The 26791-nt window shown below is 45.4% G+C and overlaps 1 protein-coding gene across 1 annotated transcript in view; it reads left to right on the top strand.

The window, feature by feature from the left end:
• The first annotated feature begins 281 nt into the window (after positions 1-281).
• WDFY4 (WDFY family member 4) overlaps positions 282-26791 on the top strand; it is a 174189-nt gene continuing 147679 nt past the window's right edge. Inside the window, exons 1-9 of the mRNA XM_053387394.1 lie at positions 282-471; positions 2557-2709; positions 3409-3598; positions 5822-6011; positions 8796-8956; positions 11269-11721; positions 14367-14471; positions 16112-16302; positions 21940-22541. Coding sequence (XP_053243369.1) covers positions 328-471; positions 2557-2709; positions 3409-3598; positions 5822-6011; positions 8796-8956; positions 11269-11721; positions 14367-14471; positions 16112-16302; positions 21940-22541 — 2189 coding nt within the window. The 5' untranslated portion in view covers positions 282-327. The remainder of the gene's footprint in view (positions 472-2556; positions 2710-3408; positions 3599-5821; positions 6012-8795; positions 8957-11268; positions 11722-14366; positions 14472-16111; positions 16303-21939; positions 22542-26791) is intronic.

Here is a 26791-nt window from a genome sequence, read left to right as displayed (position 1 = left end):
AGAGTATGTTCTGTAGCAGCCCTACTCTTGGGCCTTGAGCAGAATAGAGTACAGTGGTACCTCGAGTTAAGTACTTAATTCATTCTGGAGGTCCGTTCTTAACCTGAAACTGTTCCTAACCTGAAGCACCACTTTAGCTAATGGGGCCTCCTGCTGCCGCCACGCCGCCGCCATGCGATTTCTGTTCTCATCCTGAAGCAAAGTTCTTAACCCGAGGTACTATTTCTGGGTTAGCGGAGTCTGTAACCTGAAGCATATGTAACCCAAGGTACCACTGTATTGCAGGCATCAGTTCAATAACCTAAGCATTCTGCTGTTTTCCCCCCAATGTTTTTCTTCCCCCTTTACTCTTCAATGGCAGAAGAAGCCCAAGTGGCTGTGTGGCAATTTCTGCAACGGAAGGACGAAGAAGAGCCGGGTGATGGTTATGTGCTCCTGAGATCTGTCTACTTACTTTCCCTTGATCACATGGTGAGATAAAACATTGTCCTCCTCTTTGACTTGCCACTCGAAGGAGTTCGTATGAATTCACCCTGTGAGCGCCATTCACTTATCTGAGTCAGTTCTAAGTGAAGCCATTTCCACTTCAATGATATTGAATTCAGCTGTTACACAAAACCTACTGCGTGGCGACTTCCCGCCCCCCCCAGTGGAAATAAAGACACATGACACAATTATTTAAGGTTAATGGGCTACATATGGCCACAACTTTATTGGTTACAGGTGATGAGCGCTATTGGCTTAGGCATTGGTCCTAACAGACTATCCGGCTTCAGCCTGTCTGCTTGAAGACCAGGAAGGGTTAACCACCAGTAGGGGGAGTCCTGCTGATGCACATCAACTAGGAACTCCCCCGGGGTCACCGCTCAGGGGCATGCCTTAGGCCCTCACCTCAATAGGCTTCGGACGGGGCCACCCCCCCGGAATCCTTTATCGGACTACCCTTCAATATGTGGGGCAGGTGATGGCGCTTCCTCCCCTCTTCCATCTACGAAACAATACCAATGCCTAACCGCCATTACCAAGAAAGTTGTGACGATTTGCTATGACGTAGGCGAAAACCAAATGGCTGGTGCCAATTTGCCAAGTGGAAAAATTCCTACCAGGCCCCTCAACGGCGACCAACCAAGGTCCATAGCAAGGTCAAGGAACGAGAAGCTTAAAGGGCAGGAGGGTGGGAAACAGGAACAGCTGGTATGCGGGGAAAGAGGGAGATCCCCGGCCGCACCTGCATTTAAATCTGGCTGGCCACGCCCCCAAAGCCAGCCGATTGGCTGGCCAGGGGATGACACGGCTGGGGATTCCCCCAATCGCGCGGGGGCTGGGCTTGTGACGCCCGCAATCCCACCTCCTTTTCAGGTTGGAAGTGGCTTAATTTAAGAAAGTTTGGTTTTTTAAGGTCCTATTGTTATGAAGTTTGAAAACTTCTAGCTGAAGAAGGTAGGTCTCTGCATACCCAATCGATCGCTGCTTATTTAGGGCAGTGGTGAGGCTCAGGGCTCGTCCACCCAGCCGCTTGCCCCATGCCTTGAAAGTATAGGTCCAAGTGGTTTTCTGCATGACCTGCGCTTTCTAGGCATGGGTGCAAGTCGTTTCCCCCTTGCCTTGCTCCTTACTCAGGGAAAACCCGCTCTTTCGTGCTAAATTGCAGCAATATGGGGACACCCAAATTGCTGTTTGCTCCAGTTTTCCCCAGGGCAAAACAGCAGGACCAGTGTGGATGAGTCCTGAGGCTGTGAGGGCACACCAGCAGAGCTTATCTAGTTTGCCCTATACTGCCACGACCCTGCTGCTGCCCTGTCCCGTGCCAGCCCCATTCATGTAAACTGCATCACCACGGCCAGGAAGGTGGCTCCATGCCTGCTCCCCACCCCACAGGCCAGTGCTGTCCATACTAGAATGCTTTTACAGAGTGGGCAGCCATGGAGAGAGTGCAGGATGGTAAGAAGAGCGAGAGGGTGATCTTCAATGTTTATTTAGGCCAGTACCTCCAATATGAAGATAGCTGTGGGCCACCATACTCCACTAGGGTCACTGCTAGCTCCTTGAGCTGTGGGTGTCTGCAATCCTAGGCTCTGACAAGCCCTGTTTGTGGTTCGAATTAAGACCTCTGCCTCACAACACCCTCTAATCAGTTATACCTGTGGCAGTGTATGCGTTTGCCAGGGCCGGCTCATACATGGGGCAAGGTGAGGCGACCGAACTCAGGCAGCAGGGGCAGCGGATCCTGATGTAGATCTTTATTCCCCCATTGTTCCTGACGTTGATTCCTCACCCCTTCTTTTCTGGTGGGGAGGGGGCACTGTTTTTTGGGGTCTCCTCAGATGCCAAAACATCTTGGGCCGCCCCTGGCACTTGTCATATTCTAGTTTAAGTATCAGCTGATCTGTTGCCTCAGCCTAACAACTCTTCGCCTTCAGCCTTCTCTTCTCCAGGCGAACATAACTCTCTTTCCAGCTTTTCTCACAGGACTGTTTTCTACACCTGAAAGAGGCTGGTAGGATAGAAGCCCTGAAATGAGGGTTAATGCAATCAGCTTTGCTTTCCCATATCCAGGAACGAGGAACCCGGTGGAATATAATCAAATCTGGGCTCCCGGTCGCCCTGTTCCAGTGTCTATATTTCTTCTTTACCTTTCCCCTGGAGGAAGCTGGTGGAAACACTGGGATGAGTCAATCCGAACATCAGGCACAGGAAATGTTTGTGCAGGTAGGGCTTGTTGTTGTTGTTTAGTCATGTCCGACTCTTCGTGATCCCATGGACCAGAGCACGCCAGGCACTCCTGTCTTCCACTGCCTCCCGCAGCTTGGTCAAACTCATGCTGGTAGCTTCGAGAACACTATCCAACCATCTCGTCCTCTGTCGTCCCCTTCTCCTTGTGCCCTCCATCTTTCCCAACACCAGGGTCTTTTCCAGGGAGTCTTCTCTTCTCATGAGGTGGCCAAAGTATTGGAGCCTCAGCTTCAGGATCTGTCCTTCCAGTGAGCACTCAGGGCTGATTTCCTTCAGAATGGAGAGGTTTGATCTTCTTGCAGTCCATGGGACTCTCTCCTCCAACACCATAATTCAAAAGCATCAATTCTTCGGCAATCAGCCTTCTTTATGGTCCAGCTCTCACTTCCATACATCACTACTGGGAAAACCATGGACCTTTGTCGGCAAGGAGATGTCTCTGCTTTTTAAGATGCTGTCTAGGTTTGTCATCGCTTTTCTCCCAAGAAGCAGGCGACCTTTAATTTTGTGACTGCTGTCACCATCTGCAGTGCTACCTAAGGCGAATGGAGCATCTGAATATCTCAGGATGGGGAAAATATCTCAAAGCAGGAGGTGGTGTTATTGTGTTTAAGCCCAGGGAAGGGTCTGCTTAGCTAATAGCATCTGATTCTTCCAGTTGTTCTTTGCTTCCAGACAATGCTCAACATTTATGCAGAAGACCAAGGGGTGGAGGAGCTTCTCATGGCTACTGACCTTCAGTCTCTAATCATAGCAGCAGCCTCCTTTTGGGACCGAGGTAGCCCTTCCTGGAAAAGCCCCACAAGCCAAGTGCTCCGAACAATTTCAAAGGCCCAGTCCAGAAACACAATTTCATACTTGCAAGGTAAAAAGAACCATGTTCTTCTGTACTTATGAGATGGAGATGACCTATCATAGATATTGTGGATCTGTATTGGTGTTGTTTGGGTTCAAAGATTATTTCCCAGGGCTAAGAAGTGAATGATATCCCATAAGGCAGGCATAGGCAAACTCCGACCCTCCAGATGTTTGGGACTACAATTCCCACCATCCCTGACCACTGGTCCTGTTAGCTAGGTATGATGGGAATTGTAGTCCTAAGCATCTGGAGGACCAGAGTTTGCCTATGCCTGCCATAAGGTGCTTCCCACATAGACTTCATTGAAGAGTGCAGCAGCTGTGAAGAAAGCAGATTATATGTAGGGCTAGTTGATGTCTGGTTTTCAACTTTGCGATATATCAGCAGCTAAACATCACGATATACCGATATATCACAATGTCTGCAATAAGGATGGAGCTATGTAGAGACATTGGCTGGTTTCACTGTTTTCATCACATTGTGATGATTGCATAACACACACACCTCATGATTCACAATATATTGTGATATCAAAAATTATGAAACCAATTATCATGGTATGGATTTTGAACAATATATTGATATATTAGGGCTGGGCAATACATCAATATTTTTTTTAAAAAATGTATACATCAATAGGGACGCGGGTGGCGCTGTGGGTTAAACCATAGATCCTAGGACTTGCCGATCAGAAGGTCGGCGGTTCGAATCCCCGTGATGGGCTGAGCTCCCGTTGCTCGGTCCCTGCTCCTGCCAACCTAGCAGTTTGAAAGCACGTTGAAGTGCAAGTAGATAAATAGGTACCACTCTGGCGGGAAGGTAAACGCCGTTTCCATGCGCTGCTCTGGTTCGCCAGAAGTGGCTTAGTCATGCGGCCCGGAAGCTGCACGCCGGCTTCCTCGCCAATAGAGCGAGATGAGCGCCACAACCCCAGAGTCGTCCGCGACTGGACCTAATGGTCAGGGGTCCCTTTACCTTTACCTTAATACATCAATATATCATCCAAAATCAGCCCTAACACACATCATTGAATGGTGATACATTGCCAGGTCAAAAAGTATGAAACCGATATCACAATATGGACTTCAAACCAATCTTGGATGATCTATTGATGTCTTGCCCAGCCCTAAGTATATGATAGGGATTATTAGCAAAAGGACTGAAAATAAAACTTCCATCATTGTAACATCATTACGTAAGGAAAAAGGCATATTGTTTTGGTCACTGTATCTCAAAAAGGATGTTGTACAGCTTGAAAAAGCACAGGAAAAGGCAACCCAAATGATCAGGGGGCTGGAACAACTCTGCTATGAGGAAGGGATATATTTGGACATTGTTATGGGGGGGGGGAAGAAGATGAGTAAAGGAAGGCGGACATGAAAGAGGTTTATAAAATGATGAATAGTCACTTTGAAGGTGACTCGGAAACTACAACTAATCCAGAATGCGGCAGCTAGACTGGTGACTGGGAGTGGCTGCTGAGACCATATAACACCGGTCCAGAAATACCTACATTGGCTCCCAGTACATTTCCGAGCACAATTCAAAGTGTTGGTGCTGACCTTTAAAGCCCTAAACGGACTCGGCCTAGTATACCTGAAGGAGCGTCTCCACCCCCATCGTTCTGCCCGGACGCTGAGGTCCAGATCCGAGGGCCTTCTGGCGGTTCCCTCATTGCGAGAAGCAAAGCTACAGGGAACCAGGCAGAGGGCCTTCTCGGTAGTGGCGCCCGCCCTGTGGAACGCCCTCCCACGAGATGTCAAAGCGATAAACAACTACCTGACATTCAGAAGACATCTTAAGGCAGCCCTGTTCAGGGAAGTTTTTAACGTGTGATATTTTAGTGTATTTTTGGTTTCTATGGAAGCCGCCCAGAGTGGCTGGGGAGGCCCAGCCAGATGGGCGGGGTATAAATATTATTATTATTATTATTATTATTATTATTATTATTATTATTAAGAAAGTGGAGAGAAAGGCTTTGTCATATATGAGTCATCCAAAGAAAAAATAAAATCAATTGGCAGGCGATTCAGGACAGACAAAATAAGCGATGCAATAGCAGGGAATTAATTTATGGCATTTGATCCACAAGATGTATTGTAGCACTGGCCAAGAAGTAGTGGTCTGATTTACCCAGTCTTGGACATACCCTTGGGTACTGAAAGTTAGGAAGTGTTGAGCTTCCGTAGTTAATATTTACCCGTTTTGCTTTATTATTATTATTTCTAGCTATGGATTGCATCAAAATTTCCGTTCAGAATTTGTCCAGGCTTGCTGACTCCCTGTCTCCTTGTGATGTATGCGAAGCAGTCAACATCATCCTGTGCTTTGTGAGGGATTCGTACCTGATCTCTCCTGCCTTGCTTTTGGAGTTTGAGAACAACGGGGGCTATCAGCTCCTGCTGAAAGTGTTTCTCAGGCAAGTCTGTTGATACAGCCTGTTGGTTGTCACAGAGTGATGACTGTGTGTTTTTTCATTGAGTAATTCTATTGTATTTTGTCGCGAAACTCTTGGTTTCATTAATGCGTGCTTCTTAGGACTCAAGCTTTCTAGCCACAAGTCCATGCTTTCTTGGTCCGTGTCCAAACTCTGCTTTTATTTTTGCCCTGCCTCTTTCGTTAGGAAAGCCACTTCTTTAATGCTGAGCAGACACTAATGGCAATTTCGGTTTTCTGCAGAACTGGGTTTTGCTCCAATTCAGTGGTAAATAGCTGCCGTTGTTTCTTCAGGGAAAGAGCTGGGGCAAAAAACCCAAAGTGCCTGGGCGTGGAGCTTTAGAGTTCCATTTGACAAAAAGCTCAGTAGAGAATGAGACTCTTCATCTCAAGGTTGTGGGTTGGGGCCCCACGTTGGTTGAAAGAGTCCTGCATTTGCAGGAAGTTGGACTAGATGACTCTCATAAAAGGTAAAGGGACCCCTGACCATTAGGTCCAGCCGTGACTGACTCTGGGGTTGCGGCGCTCATCTCGCTTTATTGGCCGAGGGAGCTGGCGTACAGCTTCCGGGTCATGTGGCCAGCATGACTAAGCCGCTTCTGGCAAACCAGAGCAGCACACGGAAACGCCGTTTACCTTCCCACTGGAGTGGTACCTATTTATCTACTTGCACTTTGCCGTGCTTTTGAACTGCTAGGTTGGCAGGAGCTGGGACCGAGCAACAGGAGCTCACCCCATTGCAGGGATTCGAACCGCCGACCTTGTGATTGGCAAGTCCTAGGCTCTGTGGTTTAACCCACAGTGCCACCCGCATCCCAGATGACTCTCATAGCTCCTTCCAACTCTACATTTCTATGAAAGCACAGCCCTGTGCTGAGAAACATGGCACAAAGGGAAGTATGGATGAGCCCTAACTTCACTTTAATTCCTACCACGGGTTTCAAATTTAATTGCTGGGTCTCTGTTATACCATACTGAGCTGCGTCCTTTAAAGACCAAAACAATATGTTTGGCAAAGAACCCAAGATCCCCAATCCTGAGATAACACCCAACATTCAGATTTCGGGGTTTTCTAACATGTCTGCTTCTTCTAAATTCCTGACCTAGAGAGGGACAGCTCTGATCAGTTCCATTTTGTTCAGGTTCTGCGTTTTTATTTTGGGTTGGGCAGCTATTAACTCTTTTCAACCAGTATGGTGGAACAGTTTAAATCACCACAGGAGGAGCACCAGGCTAGCTGTATTAAGCAGCTGTGCATTGTTCAAAAGGGGAGATTAAAGTATGGTTACCAGACATCCCCGTTTCCCGGGGACAGTCCCCGGATTTACAAATCTGTCCCCAGACGAAATCCGTCCCCGGAATGTCCCCAGATTTCATTTAATGTCCCCGGATTTATATTTGAAGTGTTGTAGATTTATCAGTAGGGAATGAATGTTGTGTGATCGGTTCAACAGCACAAGACACATCATATGGGGACTTCTGGTGAGGCAAAATGGCGGGCGCCACGGCAGCGAGCAGCTCCTGAAGCCAGCCAGAGCCAACTGTGCTACCAGGCTGGCTCCAGGCTGCTGAGACTGCCGCTGCCACCGCCACTGCCTGGGGGAACCGGGGACACCTGGTGCATCAACTGGGGGAACCGCTGACCCCCCATGACCCAAATTGAGACAGGAGCAAGAGTGTCCAGCCAATTGGCTGACTGCCCGGTGGCGCTCCGGGGCCAGGAAATCCCCAGAGCCAACACAGGGAGAAAGAGGAGAGGAGAAGGAGAAGAAAGAGGGAGCCCTGACCTTGCCGTGTTGCTGCTTCTGAGGAGAGGTAGGAGAGCACTGGGAGGGCAAAGACACATGGCCAAGCCCGGGCCTGACCCGAGCCTACTCCATGGTGGCTAGCGCTCCTAGAGAGCAGGCCAGGACCCAGAAGAAGGCCACATGACAGAGGAGACCGCAGAAGTGAAGATCATTCTGCCTGGACACTGAGGTCCAGCGCCGAGGGCCTTCTGGCGGTTCCTTCACTGAGAGAAGCAAAGCTGCAGGGAACCAGGCAGAGGGCCTTCTTGGTGGTGGCGCCCACCCTGTAGAATGCCCTCCCACCAGATGTCAAAGAGAAAAATAACTACCAAACTTTTAGAAGACATCTAAAGGGCAGCCCTGTTTCAGGAAGCTTTTAATGTTTAATAGGTTATTGTATTTTAGTGTTTTGTTGGAAGCCGCCCAGAGTGGCTGGGGGGACCCAGCCAGATGGGCGGGGTATAAATAATAAATTATTATTATTATTATTATTATTATTATTATTATTATTATTATTATTACTACTACTACTATTACTACTACTACTTTATTTTTTTAAAAAATAACTTTTTCTTCCTCTTTTAAAAAAAAAAAAAGTGTCCCTGGATTCTTTGAAAAAAAATAAATCTGGTAACCTTAGATTAAAGGCTCCCCTTGCCATACCCCCCCCTCCCCAGTGAATTGTGTTCCAATCTGCACCTCTGTCCAAGAATGGGGATCAGTTAGGTTTACAGAGGACACCAGACTCAACTGTTCCTCCCATCACTATCTGGACAACATGATGTCATAGCTAGTCTGATGATCTCCTCCCTGGTCTTGAATTAGTCAGTCCTAATTTAAGCCTTGGAGATCTTTAGCTGTTCCTTCTCTCATATATGTCTTCTTGGGAATTCTGCTCTGCAGCAGTGGCAGTGAGGTCCATGATGTGCCCAGTTGCTCTTTCCACATGTGATAACTAAGTTCTCCATCTGCGTTTCCAGATATGAAGGGCTGCTGAGCAGCAAAGAAGACGCCAGTGTTAAAGAAATGCTGGATTTCCTGGCACAACTGACGGTTTGCGGGAAAACAGAACTGAAGGTTTCAGGCAATATTACACCTCCCCAGCTGCCGCAATTCAGTGCTAAACAGCCCCCTTCTCCAGGTATGTATCATGTGGCCAATGATGTGAGGGAATTTGGCTGCATAGCATGAAAATGTGAAAGGGGACGTGGGTGGCGCTGTGGGTTAAACCACAGAGCCTAGGACTTGCCAATCAGAAGGTTGGCGGTTCGAATCCCTGCGCCAGGGTGAGCTCCCATTGCTCTGTCCCTGCTCCTGCCAACCTAGCAGTTCAAAAGCACACCAGTGCAAGTAGATAAATAGGTACTGCTCCGGTGGGAAGGTAAACGGCATTTCTGTGTGCTGCTCTGGTTTGCCAGAAGCGGCTTAGTCATGCTGGCCACATGAACTACGCCGGCTCCCTCAGCCAATATAGCACGATGAGCGCCGCAACCCCAGAGTCGGTGATGGCTGGACCTAATGGTCAGGGGTCCCTTTACCTTTACCTTTATGATTTGTGGGGACATGCAACCAGGAATTTAAACCCAGCCTATGAAAAAGTGAGCAGAAATCAGGCATTCAACACTTCCATGGCTGCCAAGAGTAGTTGGTTCGCAACATAAAAAAGAGATCAGAAGTGTGTTCCTTCGTTATGGATCATTTCCATAATTAATTGGAGGAAAATGTTTTAAAGCACCTCTCCCCCTCAAAAAAACCCCAGAGTCCTTTCTGTTGGGGATAATTCAGACTGAAATTCCCAGGTGTCAAAAAAGTTATTTATATATGCTGCTACTGCGGCCTGTGTTTTGTTAGCCCAAAAATGGAAAACGAGCGAGATCCCAACCAAAGAAGAATGGCAACTTAAGTTGAAGGAATAGGCGCAACTTGCAGACTTAACATATAGAAAAATAAGAGAACAAGAAGAACATACTTTTAACGAAGATTGGAAAATGTTTATTGACTATGTGGGAAATAACTGTGTACAGCTGAAAACGTTAGCAGCATTAAGATAAATTCAACAGCGTAAATAAGTTTTGATGGATACAATAATGGAATACAGAACAGTATAGTTTTTGTAAAACATGCAGGGATTTGTGATATGTAAAATGAACCATGGAAGGAGAAGAAGGGAAGTCTTTGATGTTTTAATGATGTAAAAATGAGCATTTTAAATTGCAAAACAGAAAATTTAATGAAAATTATATACAAAAAAGAGAAGCGTGTTCCTTCAAACAGTAACAGTTTTAATTCTGAACATTTGGACCAGAAGTGGTCATGCTTTGAGAATCCCCATCTAATGCAGGCTTCCTCAATGGAAGCACCTCTCGTTTAAGTGCCCTGAAAAGGCTACATACCAAACATTGCAGCAGGACCGCCGTCATTAATTTCCATAGCATTTACATGACAGCAAGGCTTGCTAGATTTTCCCCAATAATGTCTTAGGAAGAGGGCTGTTAAGACTTTTTATTTAAAAAAAGAAGTGGTTACAAATACCATATTTTTTGCTCTATAAGACTCACTTTTCCCCTCCTAAAAAGTAAGGGGAAATGTGTGTGCGTCTTATGGAGCGAATGCAGGCTGCGCAGCTATCCCAGAAGCCAGAACAGCAAGAGGGATCGCTGCTTTCACTGCGCAGTGATCCCTCTTGCTGTTCCGGCTTCTGAGAGTCAGAATATTTTTTTTCTTGTTTTCCTCCTCCAAAAACTAGGCACGTCTTGTGGTCTGGTGCGTCTTATAGAGCGAAAAAAAAAATCACCCAGGGAGAATCATAGAATCATAGAATCATAGAGTTGGAAGAGACCACAAGGGCCATCGAGTCCAACCCCCTGCCAAGCAGGAAACACCATCAGAGCACTCCTGACATATGGTTGTCAAGCCTTTGCTTAAAGACCTCCAAAGAAGGAGACTCCACCACACTCCTTGGCAGCAAATTCCACTGTCGAACAGCTCTTACTGTCAGAAAGTTCTCCCTAATGTTTAGGTGGAATCTTCTTTCTTGTAGTTTGGATCCATTGCTCCGTGTCCGCTTCTCTGGAGCAGCAGAAAACAACCTTTCTCCCTCCTCTATGTGACATCCTTTTATATATTTGAACATGGCTATCATATCACCCCTTAGCCTCCTCTTCTCCAGGCTAAACATGCCCAGCTCCCTTAGCCGTTCCTCATAAGGCATCGTTTCCAGGCCTTTGACCATTTTGGTTGCCCTCCTCTGGACACGTTCCAGTTTGTCAGTGTCCTCCTTGAACTGTGGTGCCCAGAACTGGACACAGTACTCCAGGTGAGGTCTGACCAGAGCAGAATACAGTGGCACTATTACTTCCCTTGATCTAGATGCTATACTCCTATTGATGCAGCCAGACAATACCTGGGAGAATACCAGAGAAATTGCTGATGCTGTTGTTTCCCCCCCTACAGGAAATACGGTGAAAAACCTGAAAGCCTTCCAGGTGCTAGAATCCCTTTTTCGGAAATCGAGCAACGCAGAGCTCTGCCAGCACATCTTACTGGTCCTGAAAGATATCTGGACCTGGAACCCCATGAACTTTTTCCTCCTGGAGTGGTCTCTGCAGCCCATTTCCCAGTTTGTGGGCATCATCCCTCTCAAGCCCATGTTGGTCCAGAGACAGTTCTTCCAGTTGGTGGAGTCCTTGGTGCTGGATCTGTCATACATCCCCCATGAGATCCTGAAGGATGTTCAGGGCTTGATCAAGGAGAGTCCTGATCCGCTGTGCACTTCACTTGCTCTGCGCTGCCTCCACAGCATCACACAGAGGGACCTGCTCTTCACAGATATCTTCAGAGACTTGGGGCTTTTGGGAATGCTACTTGCGCAACTACGCAAAGAGGCGAAGATACTGAGAAAGAAAGGTACAACAACAACAACAATAACAACAACAACAATAATTATTATTATTATTATTATTATTATTATTATTATTATTTATTATTTATACCCCGCCCATCTGGCTGAGTTTCCCCAGCCACTCTGGGCGGCTCCCAATCAGTGTTAAAAACAGTACAGTGTTACATATTAAAAACTTCCCTGAACAGGGCTGCCTTAAGATGTCTTCTGAATGACAGGTAATTATTTATCTCTTTGACATCTGATGGGAGGGCGTTCCACAGGGCGGGCGCCACTACCGAGAAGGCCCTCTGTCTGGTTCCCTGTAGCCTCACTTCTCGCAATGAGGGAACCGCCAGAAGGCCCTCGGCGCTGGATCTCAGTGTCCGGGCTGAACGTTGGGGGTGGAGACGCTCCTTCAGGTATACAGGACCGAGGCCGTTTAGGGCTTTAAAGGTCAGCACCAACACTTTGCATTAACCACACCTCTCTCTATGTAGGTGGGTCCCCAGATGTTGTTGGACTACAACTCCCATCATCCCTGAGCTCTGGCCTTGCTAGCTAGGGTGTGATGGGAGTTGTAGTTCAACAACATCTGGGGACCCACAGGTTGGGAAAGGCTGCTCTATGTAGTGCAGTTTCAGCCAGGCAGCATGGACGCTGGTGGCGCTGTGGTCTAAACCACTGGGTCTCTTGGGCTTGCTGATATGAAGGTTAGTGGTATGAATCCCCACTACGGAGGGGACCAGGAAGGAGTCCTGCCTATAACAGAGCAGGATTTAACGCCCCCACCACTAGGGCTGAGCAAAGTCTGGTCTTCAATATCATGATATATCACCAGCTTAACATTGTGATATACCTATATATCACGATGTCTGAAATAAGGATGTAACCATGTAGAGGTGAACGAGCTAATGTCCTGGTAACTGCTACTACAAAGTGGTAGTTGGGATGTTGGTGGCTCTGTGCTCTAAACCACTGAGCCTCTTGGGCTTGCCGATCAGAAGGTTGGCGGTTTGAATCTCTGCGACGGAGTGAGCTCCCGTTGCTCTGTCCCAGCTTCTGCCAACCTGGCAGTTCGAAAGCACACCAGCGCAAGTAGATAAATAGGTACCGCTGTGGCGGGAAGGTAAATGGCATTTCTGTGTGCTCTGGTTTCCGTCTCGGTGTTCTGATGTGCCAGAAGTGGTTTAGTCCTGCTGGCCACATGACCCAGAAAGCTGTTTGGGGACAAACGCTGGCCTCCTCAGCCTGAAAGCGAGAAGAGCGCCGCAACCCCAATGTCGCCTTTGACTGGACTTAACTGTCATGAAGTCCTTCCCCTTTCCCTTTTTAAATGAATGTGTATGTTAGTGAAAATAACAAACATCAAAGAAAGTTGTCTTGTTAATATCTATATCTATATTAGGTGAAATTTGCATACAAATATGGGTTTGAGCCCCACGTTGGGCAAAAGGATTCCTGCATTGCAGGAGGTTGGAGAAGATGACCTCTGTGGTCCCTTTCAAGTTTATGATTCTATGATTCTCTGTGTGTATTAGCAGAAATCTGTACCTGAATGCCGATAAATTTTCATTGGGACTTTAAAAAAAATTGCAAATGGGTGTGGAAATGTGGATAACTGGATTTAAGCCCAGAAAAATGAGAAACAAAGAAACCAAAATTGCCAGATTTGCCCACCATCCCTATTAACCGCTGATGTTAGTGTTTGCCTGACGCAGCCACAGAATGTTTCCTCCCTTCATGGCTCTGCTACTTTCTTCTGAACCTGCCCTGTATTTGCTGCTCCCTTATCATTGTGTGGTCTAAACCACTGAGCCTAGGGTTTGCCGATCGGAAAGTCGGCGGTTCGAATCCCCACAACGGGGTGAGCTGCCGTTGCTCGGTCCTTGCTCCTGCCCACCTAGCAGTTCGAAAGCACGTCAAAGTGCAAAAAGAGAAATAGGTACCGCTCCAGCGGGAAGGTAAACGGCGTTTCTGTGCGCTGCTCTGGTTTGCCAGAAGCAGCTTAGTCATGCTGGCCACATGACCCAGAAGCTGTATTGGCTCCCTCGGCCAATAAAGTGAGATGAGCGCTGCAACCCCAGAGTCATGACTGGACCTAATGGTCAGGGGTCCTTTTTATGATTGTGTGGTCTAAACCACTGAGCCTAGGGCTTGCTGATTGGAAGGTCGGAGGTTTGAATCCCTGTGACGGGGTGAGCTCCCGTTGCTCGGTTCCTGCTCCTGCCAACCTAGCAGTTCAAAAGCATGTCAAAGTGCAAGTAGATAAATAGGTACCGCTCCGGCGGGAAGGTAAACGGCGTTTCCATGCGCTGCTCCGGTTTCGCCAGAAGCGGCTTAGTCATGCTGGCCACATGACCAGGAAAAACTGTCTGTGGACAAATGCCAGCTCCCTCAGCCAGTAAAGCGAGATGAGCGCCGCAACCCCAGAGTCATTCGTGACTGGACTTAACTGTCAGGGCTCCTTTACCTTTACACCTCAGTCAGATAGTGGCATTCCTCTACTTCCTGGTTCCTCACCTGTTCAGCTTCAACAGCCCTTGCCAGTTCCTCGCGAGATGGCATTGTTTCCTTTCGGGAATTGGTTTTCCTGTTTGATTTTAGAAATGGCCCTCCTCCACAAGAAGCGTTGTTGCTGAGGCAATTGGTCTGGTTTCTTTTTATCCAGGTGGAAACCAAGCAGCCTATCAGGATCAGGCGATGGAAAGAGAGCTCACCAATAGGACACTGAAGCTGGTGGCTGCTCTTACAGAAGGATCTGTTAGGAACACAGGTAAGAAGAGTCCATGAAGTGCTGTTGGTCACTGTTTATGGTTATGTGTCCCAGGGACTAGAGAGGAGACGCCTTATTCAACTATGGAGAAGTGACCCAAACTGGTATTCTGGATTTCCTCCCCAGAAGGGTCATTCTGCTTTTTATTTAGTATTGTTCAATTAAGGATAATTAGATTGTCTTTGCTGGATTAATTTCGGTTTCAGACATTTAATCCAAAACTGGCAATTTTCGCTTCTGTTTCTTTTTTTGGATAATATTTTTTATTAGTTTTCAATTACAATCTAATAATAGCCTCATTATAACAATACCAATCTATAATACAATTACTAATACCAATCATCCTTATACTGAATTATATAATTTAGGGGGTCCCCCACATGCTAGAATTGATTGTTTGATGATTTTCTTTATTTCTGCGTTCCAAAATCTCAATAATTTCAATTACATTCCGGTCATAATAATAATCCCTTATACAATAACTGCAATATTAATAACTTCTTTTCGTGTTGACACATTAAATGATTTATAGAACTACAAGTGAGGCACTCAAACTACCATATTTTTTTGCTCTATAGGACGCACCGGACCATAGTAGGGGGAGAACAGGGGAAAAAAATTCTCTGTGCTCCGAAGGCTTGCGGACAGCCGCCTGAAGCCTCCGGAGTGCAGCGGGAGTTCCCACTGCGCTCCGGGGGCTTCAGCGAAAGCAACGCGAAGCCTCCGGAGCGCGTTACTATCGCTGAAGCCAAGGAGCCTGCATTCGCTCCATGAGACGCACACACATTTCCCCTTAATTTTTGAAGGGGGAAAAGTGTGACTTATAGAGTGAAAAATATGGCATATCCTTGTTCTTCCTGTGTGTGGCAATTGTTCTGTCTGTGGTGTTTCTTCCTGTCTTTGTAAAATGTTATGCCTGTCTTTTCCCAGTTGTTGCTGTTATCCATCATGCCTTGGGCGGAGCTGATATCCCATTGCTGTTCCAGAAATTTCTCCCTCACTCTGTCCCATGCTTTGTTGTTTTGCAACTTTAACAACAGCTGCAAAATTCACTCTGTCCCAATAAATAACCTGTTTTCACCATTTTCCCTCTCAGACTGGGAAAACAAGACAGCCGAATGAAGCCTTATCTCAAATTTTCGCTCCCATTTCCATGTTTGTTAGAATTGTCCTATATTGCTATGTGTGATACTGCAGAACGCTTACAAAAGTAAAGATGGGGGCCCTCTAATTTGCTATTTCCATGCTTTTTCCATGCATGAGTGAATTTCTAAGCCAGTGTTTCCCAAACTTTGGGTCTCCAGCTGTTTTTGGGCTACAACTCCCATCAGCCTTAGCTAGTGGCCAGGGATGATGGGAATTGTAGTCTGAAAACAGCTGGAGAAACACTGTTTGGGAAACCCTGTTCTAAGTGCTTTAACTCTTCTCTAGAGTTAGAACTGACATTATTCACTATAATCCTTATATTTGTTTTTGATGATTCTCGGCTAGCTAGCTGGTCCTCTCCTTGAAGACCCTGGATAATTTATGCAATAGGATAAGTACTAAAACTAATATATCTTCAAAATTATGTGGGTATGCATCAATCCAAGGTGTGGTGTGATCATGGATCAGTTAACTATGTTTACTTACTGCTTTAGTGGTTCTCAGAGACTACGGGATGGTGCCATATATCAAGATTTTTATAGACGATGAATTGTACCGAAATGATACCCTGACTATCTTGGAGCATCTGTCAGTTATCAACCCTGAGGAGTACATGAGCATCATCGTTGGGGCCTTGTGCTCTTCTACCCAAGGGGAACTAAACTTCAAGCTGGATCTACTTAAGGTGATAAATACAAAATACTCATTCTTGTTTATTTAGTTCCCCACCCTCTTTATGTAGAAATACGTGATGGCTGGGCTTGCTCCTTTCTACTTTTGTTTTCCCCTCCTGCACTGAATGCTGAGGAAATTCTATATTATTGATTGATTTTGTATACCGCCCTTCGCTGGGGTGACCCTGGGAGGCCTGCGCCCTGGCGCAACGAACCACTGAGCCCTATGGGAAAGATGGCTCTGTATAGAAGCGCAACAGGCTGAATGGTAATGTCTGTAACAAATTTCTTTACTGGTTACTTCCTAACACGCGAATCATGTACACCATATACAGTCCTTAAGGTATATAACCTAATTAAATCAAATGCAGATACAGTGGTACCTCAGGTTACATACGCTTCAGGCTACAGACTCCGCTAACCCAGAAATAGTGCTTCAGGTTAAGAACTTTGCTTCAGGATGAAAACAGAAATTGTGCTCTGGTGGCGCGGCGGCAGCAGGAGGCCCCATTAGCTAAAGTGGTGCTTCAGGTTAAGAACAGTTTCAGGTTGAGAACAGACCTCCGGAACAAATTAAGTACTTAACCCGAGGTACCACTGTATATTTCTTCCTTCATAATACATTCTTATGTTACACAGTCTTCGAATGATTAGGGAAAGGTCCCCGGAATGTCACGGAAAATATTGATCATAGTATTATCAAGTGTCTATATTTGTATTATATAGGACTATTAACAGCTGAGGAAGCCCTTTGGGGCGAAACTGGGAAATATCCGGAAACCTTGTTCTGCCTACCCGGCTGCCTGGGCCAGCCCACCTGTGTCTGCTACCTATATTAGCCAGCCTCATCAGCTGTATTGTCCATGACATTCCGGTGACCTTTCCTTAATCATTCGAGGACTGTGTAAACACAAGAATGTATTAAGAAGGAATAAATATACAGTGGACGCTCGGGTTGCGAACGTGATCCGCGCGGGATGCACATTCACAACCCACAGTGGCGTGTCTGCGCATGCGCAGGTTGCGATTCGGCGCTTCTGCGCTTCTGTGCATGTGCAACTGCCGAAACCCGGAAATAACCTGTTCTGGTACTTCTGGGTTTTGGTGGTCCGCAACCCAAAAAAATGCAACCTGAAGCGTCTGTATCCCGAGGTATGACTGTATCTTCATTGGATTTAATTAAATAGGTTATATACCTTAAGGATTGTATATGGTGTACATCCTGGACTTGATTCGCATGTTAGGAAGTAACCAGTAAAGAAATTTGTTACAAACATTAGCATTCAGCCTGTTGTGCTCTATATGTTGTAAGTACCCCATCAAGAGGGGACACGGGTGGCGCTGTGGTCTAAACCACAGAGCCCAGGGCTTGCCGATCAGAAGGTTGGCGGTTCGAATCCCCGCGATGGGGTGAGCTCCCGTTGCTTGGTCCCTGCTCCTGCCAACCTAGCAGTTCGAAAGCACGTCAAAGTACAAGTAGATAAATAGGTACCACTCCGGTGGGATGGTAAATGGCGTTTCTGTACGCTGCCCTGGTTTGCCAGAAGCAAGATCAGGCAACCTCCCGTACATCTGGCCATGGGAGCCACCCACTAACAGTGCCTCCCGTCTTATCTGGATTGAGCTTCAGTTTATTGGCTCTCATCCAGTCCATTACCGAGTCAAGACAATGATCCAGAACATCCGCTGCCACACCTGCAGATGTAAAGGAGAAACAGAGCTGTGTGTCATCAGAATATTGCTATTTCCTAGCAGAACCCTATTCATCATTGCCAGTACATCTGTGAGAAGGATTTCAGGCCAGATGGGAACACTATATCAGCTATGTAGATAAGTCAGGTCTTACTCCATAGTTTTGCAATTATTTCAAGTTTCTAGGAATTGTTCAGATTCTTTAAAACAGGGCTTGTGTTCTAATTTTCTTCATCCCACCCCACAACTGGGGTGGGTCTCTGTGGGAATGTTCAGGGATGCAGGAGAGGATATATTGTCTGATTATATCCTTATCCAACTTGTGTTAACAAGTTCCCCAATTTCAGCAGAGTAATACATTCCCCTTTCTTTTAAGTTTGCAACGGCAGCGTTTGCTCAGGCTTGCTAAAGCCTCTATAATAACTATTCTGGTAATTTCCCCTTATTCCCTCATAAAATAGAAGAGACGACACAGTCTTTTACAAAAGTATAAAAAGAGTTTACTCACATTCTGTTCACAATCAGATCCCAGAAGGCAGACTTAGGCTAAATGAAGTAATATACATTTGGAATCTATCTTATAAGAAGACAGTCCCTTTGTCCTCTCTTGGCTGGAAGCCAAGAGGGCATCTTTCACTCAGTAGATGTTGCTTCTTCGATGCATGTGGTGAAAGAGAGAGAGATGGCTGCCCTGCCCTGTGCTTTTGTCATTACCTGCACAGGTGAGGACACACCCACCTCTAGTCACATGTAGAGGAAGTCTGCCCCAGCCCAGAGGGAAACAGGAAGTTTACCTGCTGGCTGGACAAACATCCCTCCCCATGTGTAAACATGTACACTCTAGGAATGTTGTACTTGACTGCTCTTGTGTTTCACATCCCACAGTCTCCTGCCCCCAGAAAGGTTTAGACAAACATTTCTTACTATAACCCTACCTTCTAGAATGAAAGAGATCCCCAACCCACTCAAAGATGCCTTGCATCCACTGAAGAGAATAAACTTACCACAGTTGATCCAACATTCTTTTTAAGACTGAGTTGGTTGCATTACCTGATCCAGTGAGAAGCAATGCAGTTTTGATGCCTAATTCTGACAAATTATAACTGTGTTAATACATAATGTAAGAAAATGAATTTGTTATATGCAGCCCTTGGGACAGTGATTACATTATGCACAAATTCAGATTGATTTGCTAATATATATTTAGCTGTTAAACCCCAAGCTCAAATGTGATTAGCTCTACAGTATTCCAGAGTGGCATGAGGTAGGCAATTATGAGGAATAACGAATAATGCAATGTGAAAATAAATTCTGTTAGCTCTAAATGAGTTAGGGGGTTCCACTGCAGGCAAACCTTTTATACATTCAAGCCAGAAGGACAGACAATTAAACTATAACAGAGTTAGAGCGAGAAGAAATGGAGTTACTCCTGACCTTTCTAGATATGTGTCAGAGCTATCCTGATACTTTGAAGTCCAACTGATTAGATTTATGCTCTGTTCAGGAGCCTAGAATGATACATTAGCATGCAAAACTGAATGACAGTAATAAAGTCCTCCTCCTGTGTTTCTGGCAAGCCCCCTTCTCACCCATTTGATGGGTTAAGGGGAAGATAGAAAGAGAATTTGTATGCCGTGATGGAAATGTTTCACCTCATGTACTTGGTCTGTGAGCACTTAGAAAAGGATGCTCTGAATAACAGGCACCAACTCTATGGGGCTGAGGACAGCACCCCCAAAAAAGGATGTGGGGACAGCCCCCCAGGCCTCCCCAGAGCAGCAGTGGACCCTGCCAGGCTTCCCTGGGCCTTGCGGCCTGCTCCTGAGGTGTTGGACATCACACGTGTGTGTCGCACATGTGACGTCATGCACACACAACGAGCTCCCCGCAACGTCGTGCGGAACTGGCTGCCTCTGCTGTCATTACTAAGACCCAGCATGGGTTTCTCAAAAACAAGTCATGCCAGGCAAATCTCATTTCTTTTTCTTGATAAAGTTACAAGCTTAGTTACAAGCATCTTATTCTGGACATTTCGAGTTTCTAAGCCCTATCTGTTGCCTCAACCAGCGACATGATGGGCCTGGCATTTTTGTGTGTGCAGGTTGACATCGTAAAGCCATTGTCAAGAAGGTTTACTTCTTACAGAGCTGGCAAACCTCTGTCTGGGATATGCCAGTACAGATTGTTGGGGGGGGGGAGTCCAACACAGAGAAACACGCCTTCCACAGAGCAAATTCCACAGAGCCAAGGCTAAAACCGCTCTCTGTGGCATTCTATCTTGCTATGTGTTGAGGTTTGTTGCAGATCCTCCAAGTGTCCCTATTTTCAGTCATCACAATTGATTTGTATGCCGCCTTTCCATAGTTGAAACTGTGCTCAAGGCGGCTTACAACATGACAAGATTTCCATAATTACAAACATAACAGAAGACATAAACAATAAATAAAATGCATCAAAAGTACACAACCTAATGGAAACAACTTCCACATAAACCATAAGATCTAAAACTAAAGATACAACAATAATATCAATAACGGCAACAGCTCTCTCAACCCCCTGTAAATAATACTCCAGCTCAAGAATCTGTTCAGCAGTCTCAGTTTTTGTAGCTGGAGTCAGTCCGCACTCCACTCTCCCAGGCCACATGGGAAAGGGCCAGTAAGGCAGGGTGAAGGTCTTCCAGGGCTCACAGCCAAGATGGTCTCATTTAAAACAACACAGATAAAAATTAAAAACAAATTAAAAGAGGAGCCCTCGGTGCTAAGCAGCCACCCTTCAGGCCCTCAGCAGGCAGTCCTCCAGGGACAGTCCTGGATTTACAGAAGCTGTCCCGGTTTCTGATTTGATCCCAGAATGTCCCGCTTTTCCTTAGCATGGCCCTATTTTCACCAGAGAAATGTTGGAGGGTATGGAGTTAATGTGACCCACAAGCCAAGGACATAAGTAACTTTACAACCTTTAGAAGACATCTGAAGGCAGCCCAGTAGTGGGAATTTTTTTAAAAAATGTTTAATGTTTTAATATATTTTCAGATATGTTGGAAGCTGCCCAGAGTGGCTGGGGCAACCCAGTCAGATGAGTGGGGTACAAATAATAAAATTACTATTATTATGGAACAGGACGTCCCTGTTTTCATTGGAGAAATGTTGGATGGCATGTTGTTGTTGTTTTTTAAATGGAGGATCATTCAGTTGAGGGAGCCCCATTTGCATCTGGGTACACCCCGAAGGTTTACAACCTACCACACTGAGCCCTAGGCCCAAATCACTCCTTTAAATTCCTAGGAGTTTATCTCAGTGAAGACCTTACTTGGAAAATAAATACAGTCCAGGTGGTTACGAAAGCCCAACAGAGACTCCATCTCCTCAGAGTATTGCAGAAGAACAATGTCAATCAGCATTTGATGATCTCCTTCTACCGGTCAACAATAGAAAGTGTCCTTTCATACTGCATCACGGTGTGGTATGCTGGTTTGACATCATCTGATAGGAAGTGCCTACAGAGGGTGGTGAATACCCGACAAGATATTATGGGCTGTCCTGTGAATCCGCTGGATGAAATAGCGGAAGAACGCTGCCTCAGGAGAGTGAGGAAAATTCTCAAGGATGATTCACACCCTGGCCGGCACTTTCTTGATCTCCTGCCCTCAGGCAGAAGATACAGAAGCATGATTAGTCACACCAACAGGGTAAAGAAGAGCTTCTATCCATGGGCTGTCAGGCTGCTGAATGAAAAGATAACAACAGGGCAACTGACTTTCGGGTTTGGTGGGTGTGCGTCAGTAAACGAGGGCAATTAAGACTAAGAGTGCTGAGTGGGGGGTGCTCGTGTAATCTCACTGTATACAAGTTGTACAAGTGACAATAAAGCATTTCAATATTCAATATTTAAAGTTGACAGAGCAAATGAAATGATGACTAATTACTTTCTTCCTTTCTCACTCTCGAATTCCAAAGTCTCTCCTGAGGACACTGGATAATCCCAAGGGTCGTTCAGCCTTCAGAACCAGCAGTGGTTTTAATGGGCTGCTCTCTCTGCTGGCTGACATGGAAGGCGCGTTGCAGGATCCGCTCTCAAGCTTGTGGGCCCCGTTTGGTCCTAGCCACATAATGGAGCTCGTATTGCATATACTCCAAGCAATAGCGGCTGCTATATATTCGGACACTGTCAACGGTGATTTTTTCCAAAAGAACAGGCTCTTTGACAAGATGGCGGAGGACCTTGGCTTGCTAGGCTGCTTCTCAGGACAGAGGTGGGGACAGATTCCAGTACAGCTCCACGCAACACGGTCGTTTGCTGAATTTTCAAATGCAGCTGTTTCCTCACCCGAGTCCTTTCCTACCTGGCTTAAAAGCTGCATAATTATACTCAGTTTCCTTGACAACATGGCCAAGAGGAACCCCTTCGAACTCAAGAGCTACTTGGTGGACATGAAACTAGGCGTAGATCAAGTCCCTCAAGATGTAAAAGAAAATAAACCAGAAGAAACTGAAGACAGCTTTGAGCATTCAGGTGAAAATAGAGCAACTGTAGACCTACAGCCAGAATTCAAAGACAGGTAAGTTTTTGACTGCTATAAGTGCTAAAAAAATGCCTAAAGTTGCTTCTGTTATTATATTTTCACAGCATTCTTTTCATACGGTAAGTGAAGAGGGGGAGACATTTTATACAGCTTCCACTCCTGAAATAATATGTGAATTGAAATACATGGATCCTTCATGGTTTGCACTAATCTGGGTTTCATAAAAAAGCTCTTCAGGCAAATATTGTGTACTAAAAGGTGTTTGTTTGTTTTTTTAAAGGGAAAAGTGTGCATAAAAATGTGTATGTTTGTGGGGAAAAACACAAAATATAATAGGGGAAATTGATTGAAAAATGTGTGTATTGTGAGAAATTGCATACAAAAACCTTGCATGTCAGGAGAACTGTGAATGGAAGTGCTGGTGGATTTTCACAAGGACTGTGGCAAACTGAATTTAAGATTGGAAAAGTAAGAAACTGAGGGAAAATGAAAGCGACCGAGTTGTCCATCTCTATGTGCAGTAATTAACTGGCAGCCTGCTTTTGTGCATGTTGACACAGGATAAAAGCTCAAACGCCATATAACATGGCAGGAACAAAACTGCCTGTAACTTGGTTCAGAGCCCAGCTCTGATTGGCCCAGTGATTGGAAGTGGGACCTTTGTTGGTATGAAGTGACAGGTTGAAGGAAGGTTCAGCATTCCTGCCCACGTGCCTATTTTGTGCTTTAAAATCAGACACGCACAGAAGATTGCAGCTTGGCAGCCTAATTTTTATACAGCTGCTGTATATTTTGCTAGTGTTGTGGAAATATAGAGAATGCCCTTGCAAAAAAAGTTGTTGTTTTTTAACAAGGAAAATTCTGAGGGCCATATAACATAGTACAGTGGTACCTCGGGTTAAGAACTTAATTCGTTCCGGAGGTCTGTTCTTAACCTGAAACTGTTCTTAACCTGAAGCACCACTTTAGCTAATGGGGCCTCCTGCTGCCGCCGTGCCACTGGAGCACGAGTTCTGTTCTCACCCTGAAGCAAAGTTCTTAACCTGAGGTACTATTTCTGGGTTAGTGGAGTCTGTAACCTGAAGCGTCTGTAACCCGAGGTACCACTGTATGTTGTTCATACATGTTTTGAGAATGGTGCGCCCAGTATAATGTGTTCCTCTCTTCGCGTGCCCCCAACATCTGTCCCAAAGCGTCCACCAACCCTCTGGAGAAGATTTTGCAGGTACATGAGGAAGTCCTGTTACACAAGAGGAGGTCTGTTGTGGATACAACCCAAAGCACAGTACAGTGGTACCTCTGGTTACGTACTTAATTCGTTCCGGAGGTCCGTTCTTAACCTGAAACTGTTCTTAACCTGAAGCACCACTTTAGCTAATGGAGCCTGCTGCTGCTGCTGCGCGATTTTTGTTCTCACCCTGAAGCAAAGTTCTTAACCTGAAGCACTATTTCTGGCTTAGTGGAGTGTGCAACCTGAAGCGTATGTAACCCGAAGTGTATGTAACCCGAGGTACCACTGTAGCACTAATTAGGAGAGGAGCCAAGCAGATTCCTTAATGTTTCTTTTCCAAGTTCTTAATCTGAGGTACTATTTCTGGATTAGCAGAGTCTGTAACCTGAAGCGTATGCAACCTGAAGTGTATGTAACCCGAGGTACCACTGTATACTCTTCTGCAGAATTATGCAGCATATGGAATTATGCTGTGCGGCTGGATGCGCACCTACAACAGCATGACAGTATGCTGGAGGGCCACAATGACAAGATGCTTGTAACTGACAGCCTCCCCTTCAGATCTCCGTAGTTTCAAATGCCGCCAATACTTCTTTTTTGTGAGGTTCCCATTATTATGTGCAGTTGCCAAACATCCTGCTACGGCTTCCTCCTTCGACTCCTCAGTATTCCCACTTCCTCCTCAATGAAGCCGTTTCTTCGGAGGCCTCATGCCAAAGAGCAGCGAGGAATCAAGAATGAGCCGTCCGTATGGAAACCTGCCCTAAACAGAGTCAGGCCACCGGCCTACCCAGATCATTGCAGGTAGATCTCACCTTAGGCTGGGGTTATGTTCCTGACTATTGTGTGCATAAGCAAAATTATGTAAAGCCCAAATGACCCCTGGAACAGCCCTGTGCGACCATCTCTACATGTCCAGAATGGAAGAATAGTAGTAGTATTAGTAATAGTAGTAGTAGTAGTAGTAGTAGTAGTAGTAGTAGTAATAATAATAATAATAATAATAATAATAATAATAATAATAATTTTTTATACCCAGCCCTCCCCAGGCTCAGGGTGTCTAACACCAATAAAAATCACAGTAAAAACGTAATAGGGGGGGAAAAACCAATTTAAAATACAAGTTAAAATGCAATTTAAAATGCAGCCTTATTTTAAAAGTAGCCAATAACTTAAGACCATAAGGGGGTTGGATAACTCCAAAGAAAATATGGGCATCCTACCATACCCTCTGACATTTCTCCGATGAAAATAGGGACATTCTGGGACCAAATCAGAAACCTAAATCTGTAAATCAGGGATATCCCTGGGAAACAGGGACACTTGAAGAGTCTGTTGCAGCACCAGGAAGTTGTGAACTAAGCAAGAAATTCTAGCATCATCAATTTTATGGGACGTCAACTTGCAGCCTCGCCAATGAAAAATGTATCTTCATTGGCTCCTATTTAATTGATTTATCAGTTATTTTTAACTTATTGCTTTAGTATGGGCACATCCAGAAAAGTTTCTTACCCCTGAAATTTGTAGCTTTACCACAGAACGGGAGATGGCCAGAATTTGGTCCTGTTCATAATTTTGTGCATTGCCAGGGGAACTGCATCCCATGCTAGTTGGGCGTTTGTGTGCATGAAACAACCACATGGAAAGTCATTTGGGTCTTTCCTTCCCACATGTTGCAATTCTGGGAAGAATGGCAACAGTCCAGTGAGAAATAACCACATGATCTGCCTCACCTTATTTGTTGTGTCAACCACACGGCGGATCCAGTAGGGTGGACTTTTGTATGTTACGCAACATACAAAACCTATTTACAGTACTTCCACGAGAGAAATACTCCCCACCCACCCAATGTTTTTGTCTGTTCCTATTTTATCTGTAAGCCAGCCACCTTGAATCCGTGTCAGTGAAAAAGGCAGGCCATAAATAAATATAAAATACAACATAAAAATAATGAGAATAACCTTATAACCCACACTCAGGATTCTTTCGATGGGGAAAGGTCTGTAAGAGGGCTTTGTGGCTGTGGATGGGCCATCGTTTTCTGCTAGGGCAGACCTCTACCGTGACCAAAGTGTTTGTTTTATGAAAAGTGTTATGTACTGAAGTTCTCACCCTGGGCCAGCAGGGGGATACTGTAGATAGTTTTCACTCAGGTCCACATATGCAAATAAGGGATTGAAAGTGACGTTCAGTGATTGGATAGTTACAGAAAGTTGTTACAGTTACGTTGTAGGCAGTTGGGTGACACTGGTGACAGTTATGAAAATGCCAGTTTTGACCTGCCAAGTTCAAGCAAACAGCAATTAACTTTAATAATATTTAGAAACGGCAATCTTAATTTTTGTTGCAGTGCAATCTGCGAGGAAGCAGCTGCCTGAGGGTGAAGTAAGATTCCGGTGGCACTGGAGGGCAGTATGTGTGTTCCGTACTACTCTAGTAGCTGCTTTGTAGACTGATATTCACACAGTGAAAAAGCGTTTACGAACAGTTTAATTACTAGTATTCAGTATCTAGGGCTTTGTGAAGCACAGTCCTGTCATCATTTGTCATGGAGCATCTTTGAAACTGATGCCCATTTTGGTTGGCATTTTGCCACCATCCATGCGTTTCCAAAAATTGGGGACTGCTTGCTTTTAAAAAATGATTTGTGAATTGACAAGTGCAAACTCTCAAGCTGGATGAATGCTCTTTCGTCTCTCTGTGACATGTCACTTGTGTCGGCCACAGGACTGTTTAGGAGAGTTTAGAGCTTGGTTTTCCAGCCACCATTTCTTGAACCTGCCTGAACATCATGAAGAAAGGTTGATGTAGCTTGGGAATGTGTTGCATTTTGCTTTGACTGGACAGCAGTGGAGCTGTTTCAAGATCCAGGCAGGGGTCTTTCTGTTATGTATAAGAATTCTAAGGTCTCAATATAAAATATAAAATATAAAATATAAAATATAAAATATAAAATATAAAATATAAAATATAAAATATAAAATATAAAATATAAAATAGTGGTACCTTGGGTTACATACACTTCAGGTTACATACGCTTCAGGTTACAGACTCC

The sequence above is a fragment of the Podarcis raffonei genome, chromosome 5 (genome assembly GCF_027172205.1).
Source record: "Podarcis raffonei isolate rPodRaf1 chromosome 5, rPodRaf1.pri, whole genome shotgun sequence".
Taxonomy (NCBI): Eukaryota; Metazoa; Chordata; class Lepidosauria; order Squamata; family Lacertidae; genus Podarcis; species Podarcis raffonei.
The sequence above is the reverse complement of the archived record's forward strand: the minus strand, read 5'-3'. Positions and strand labels throughout refer to the sequence as shown.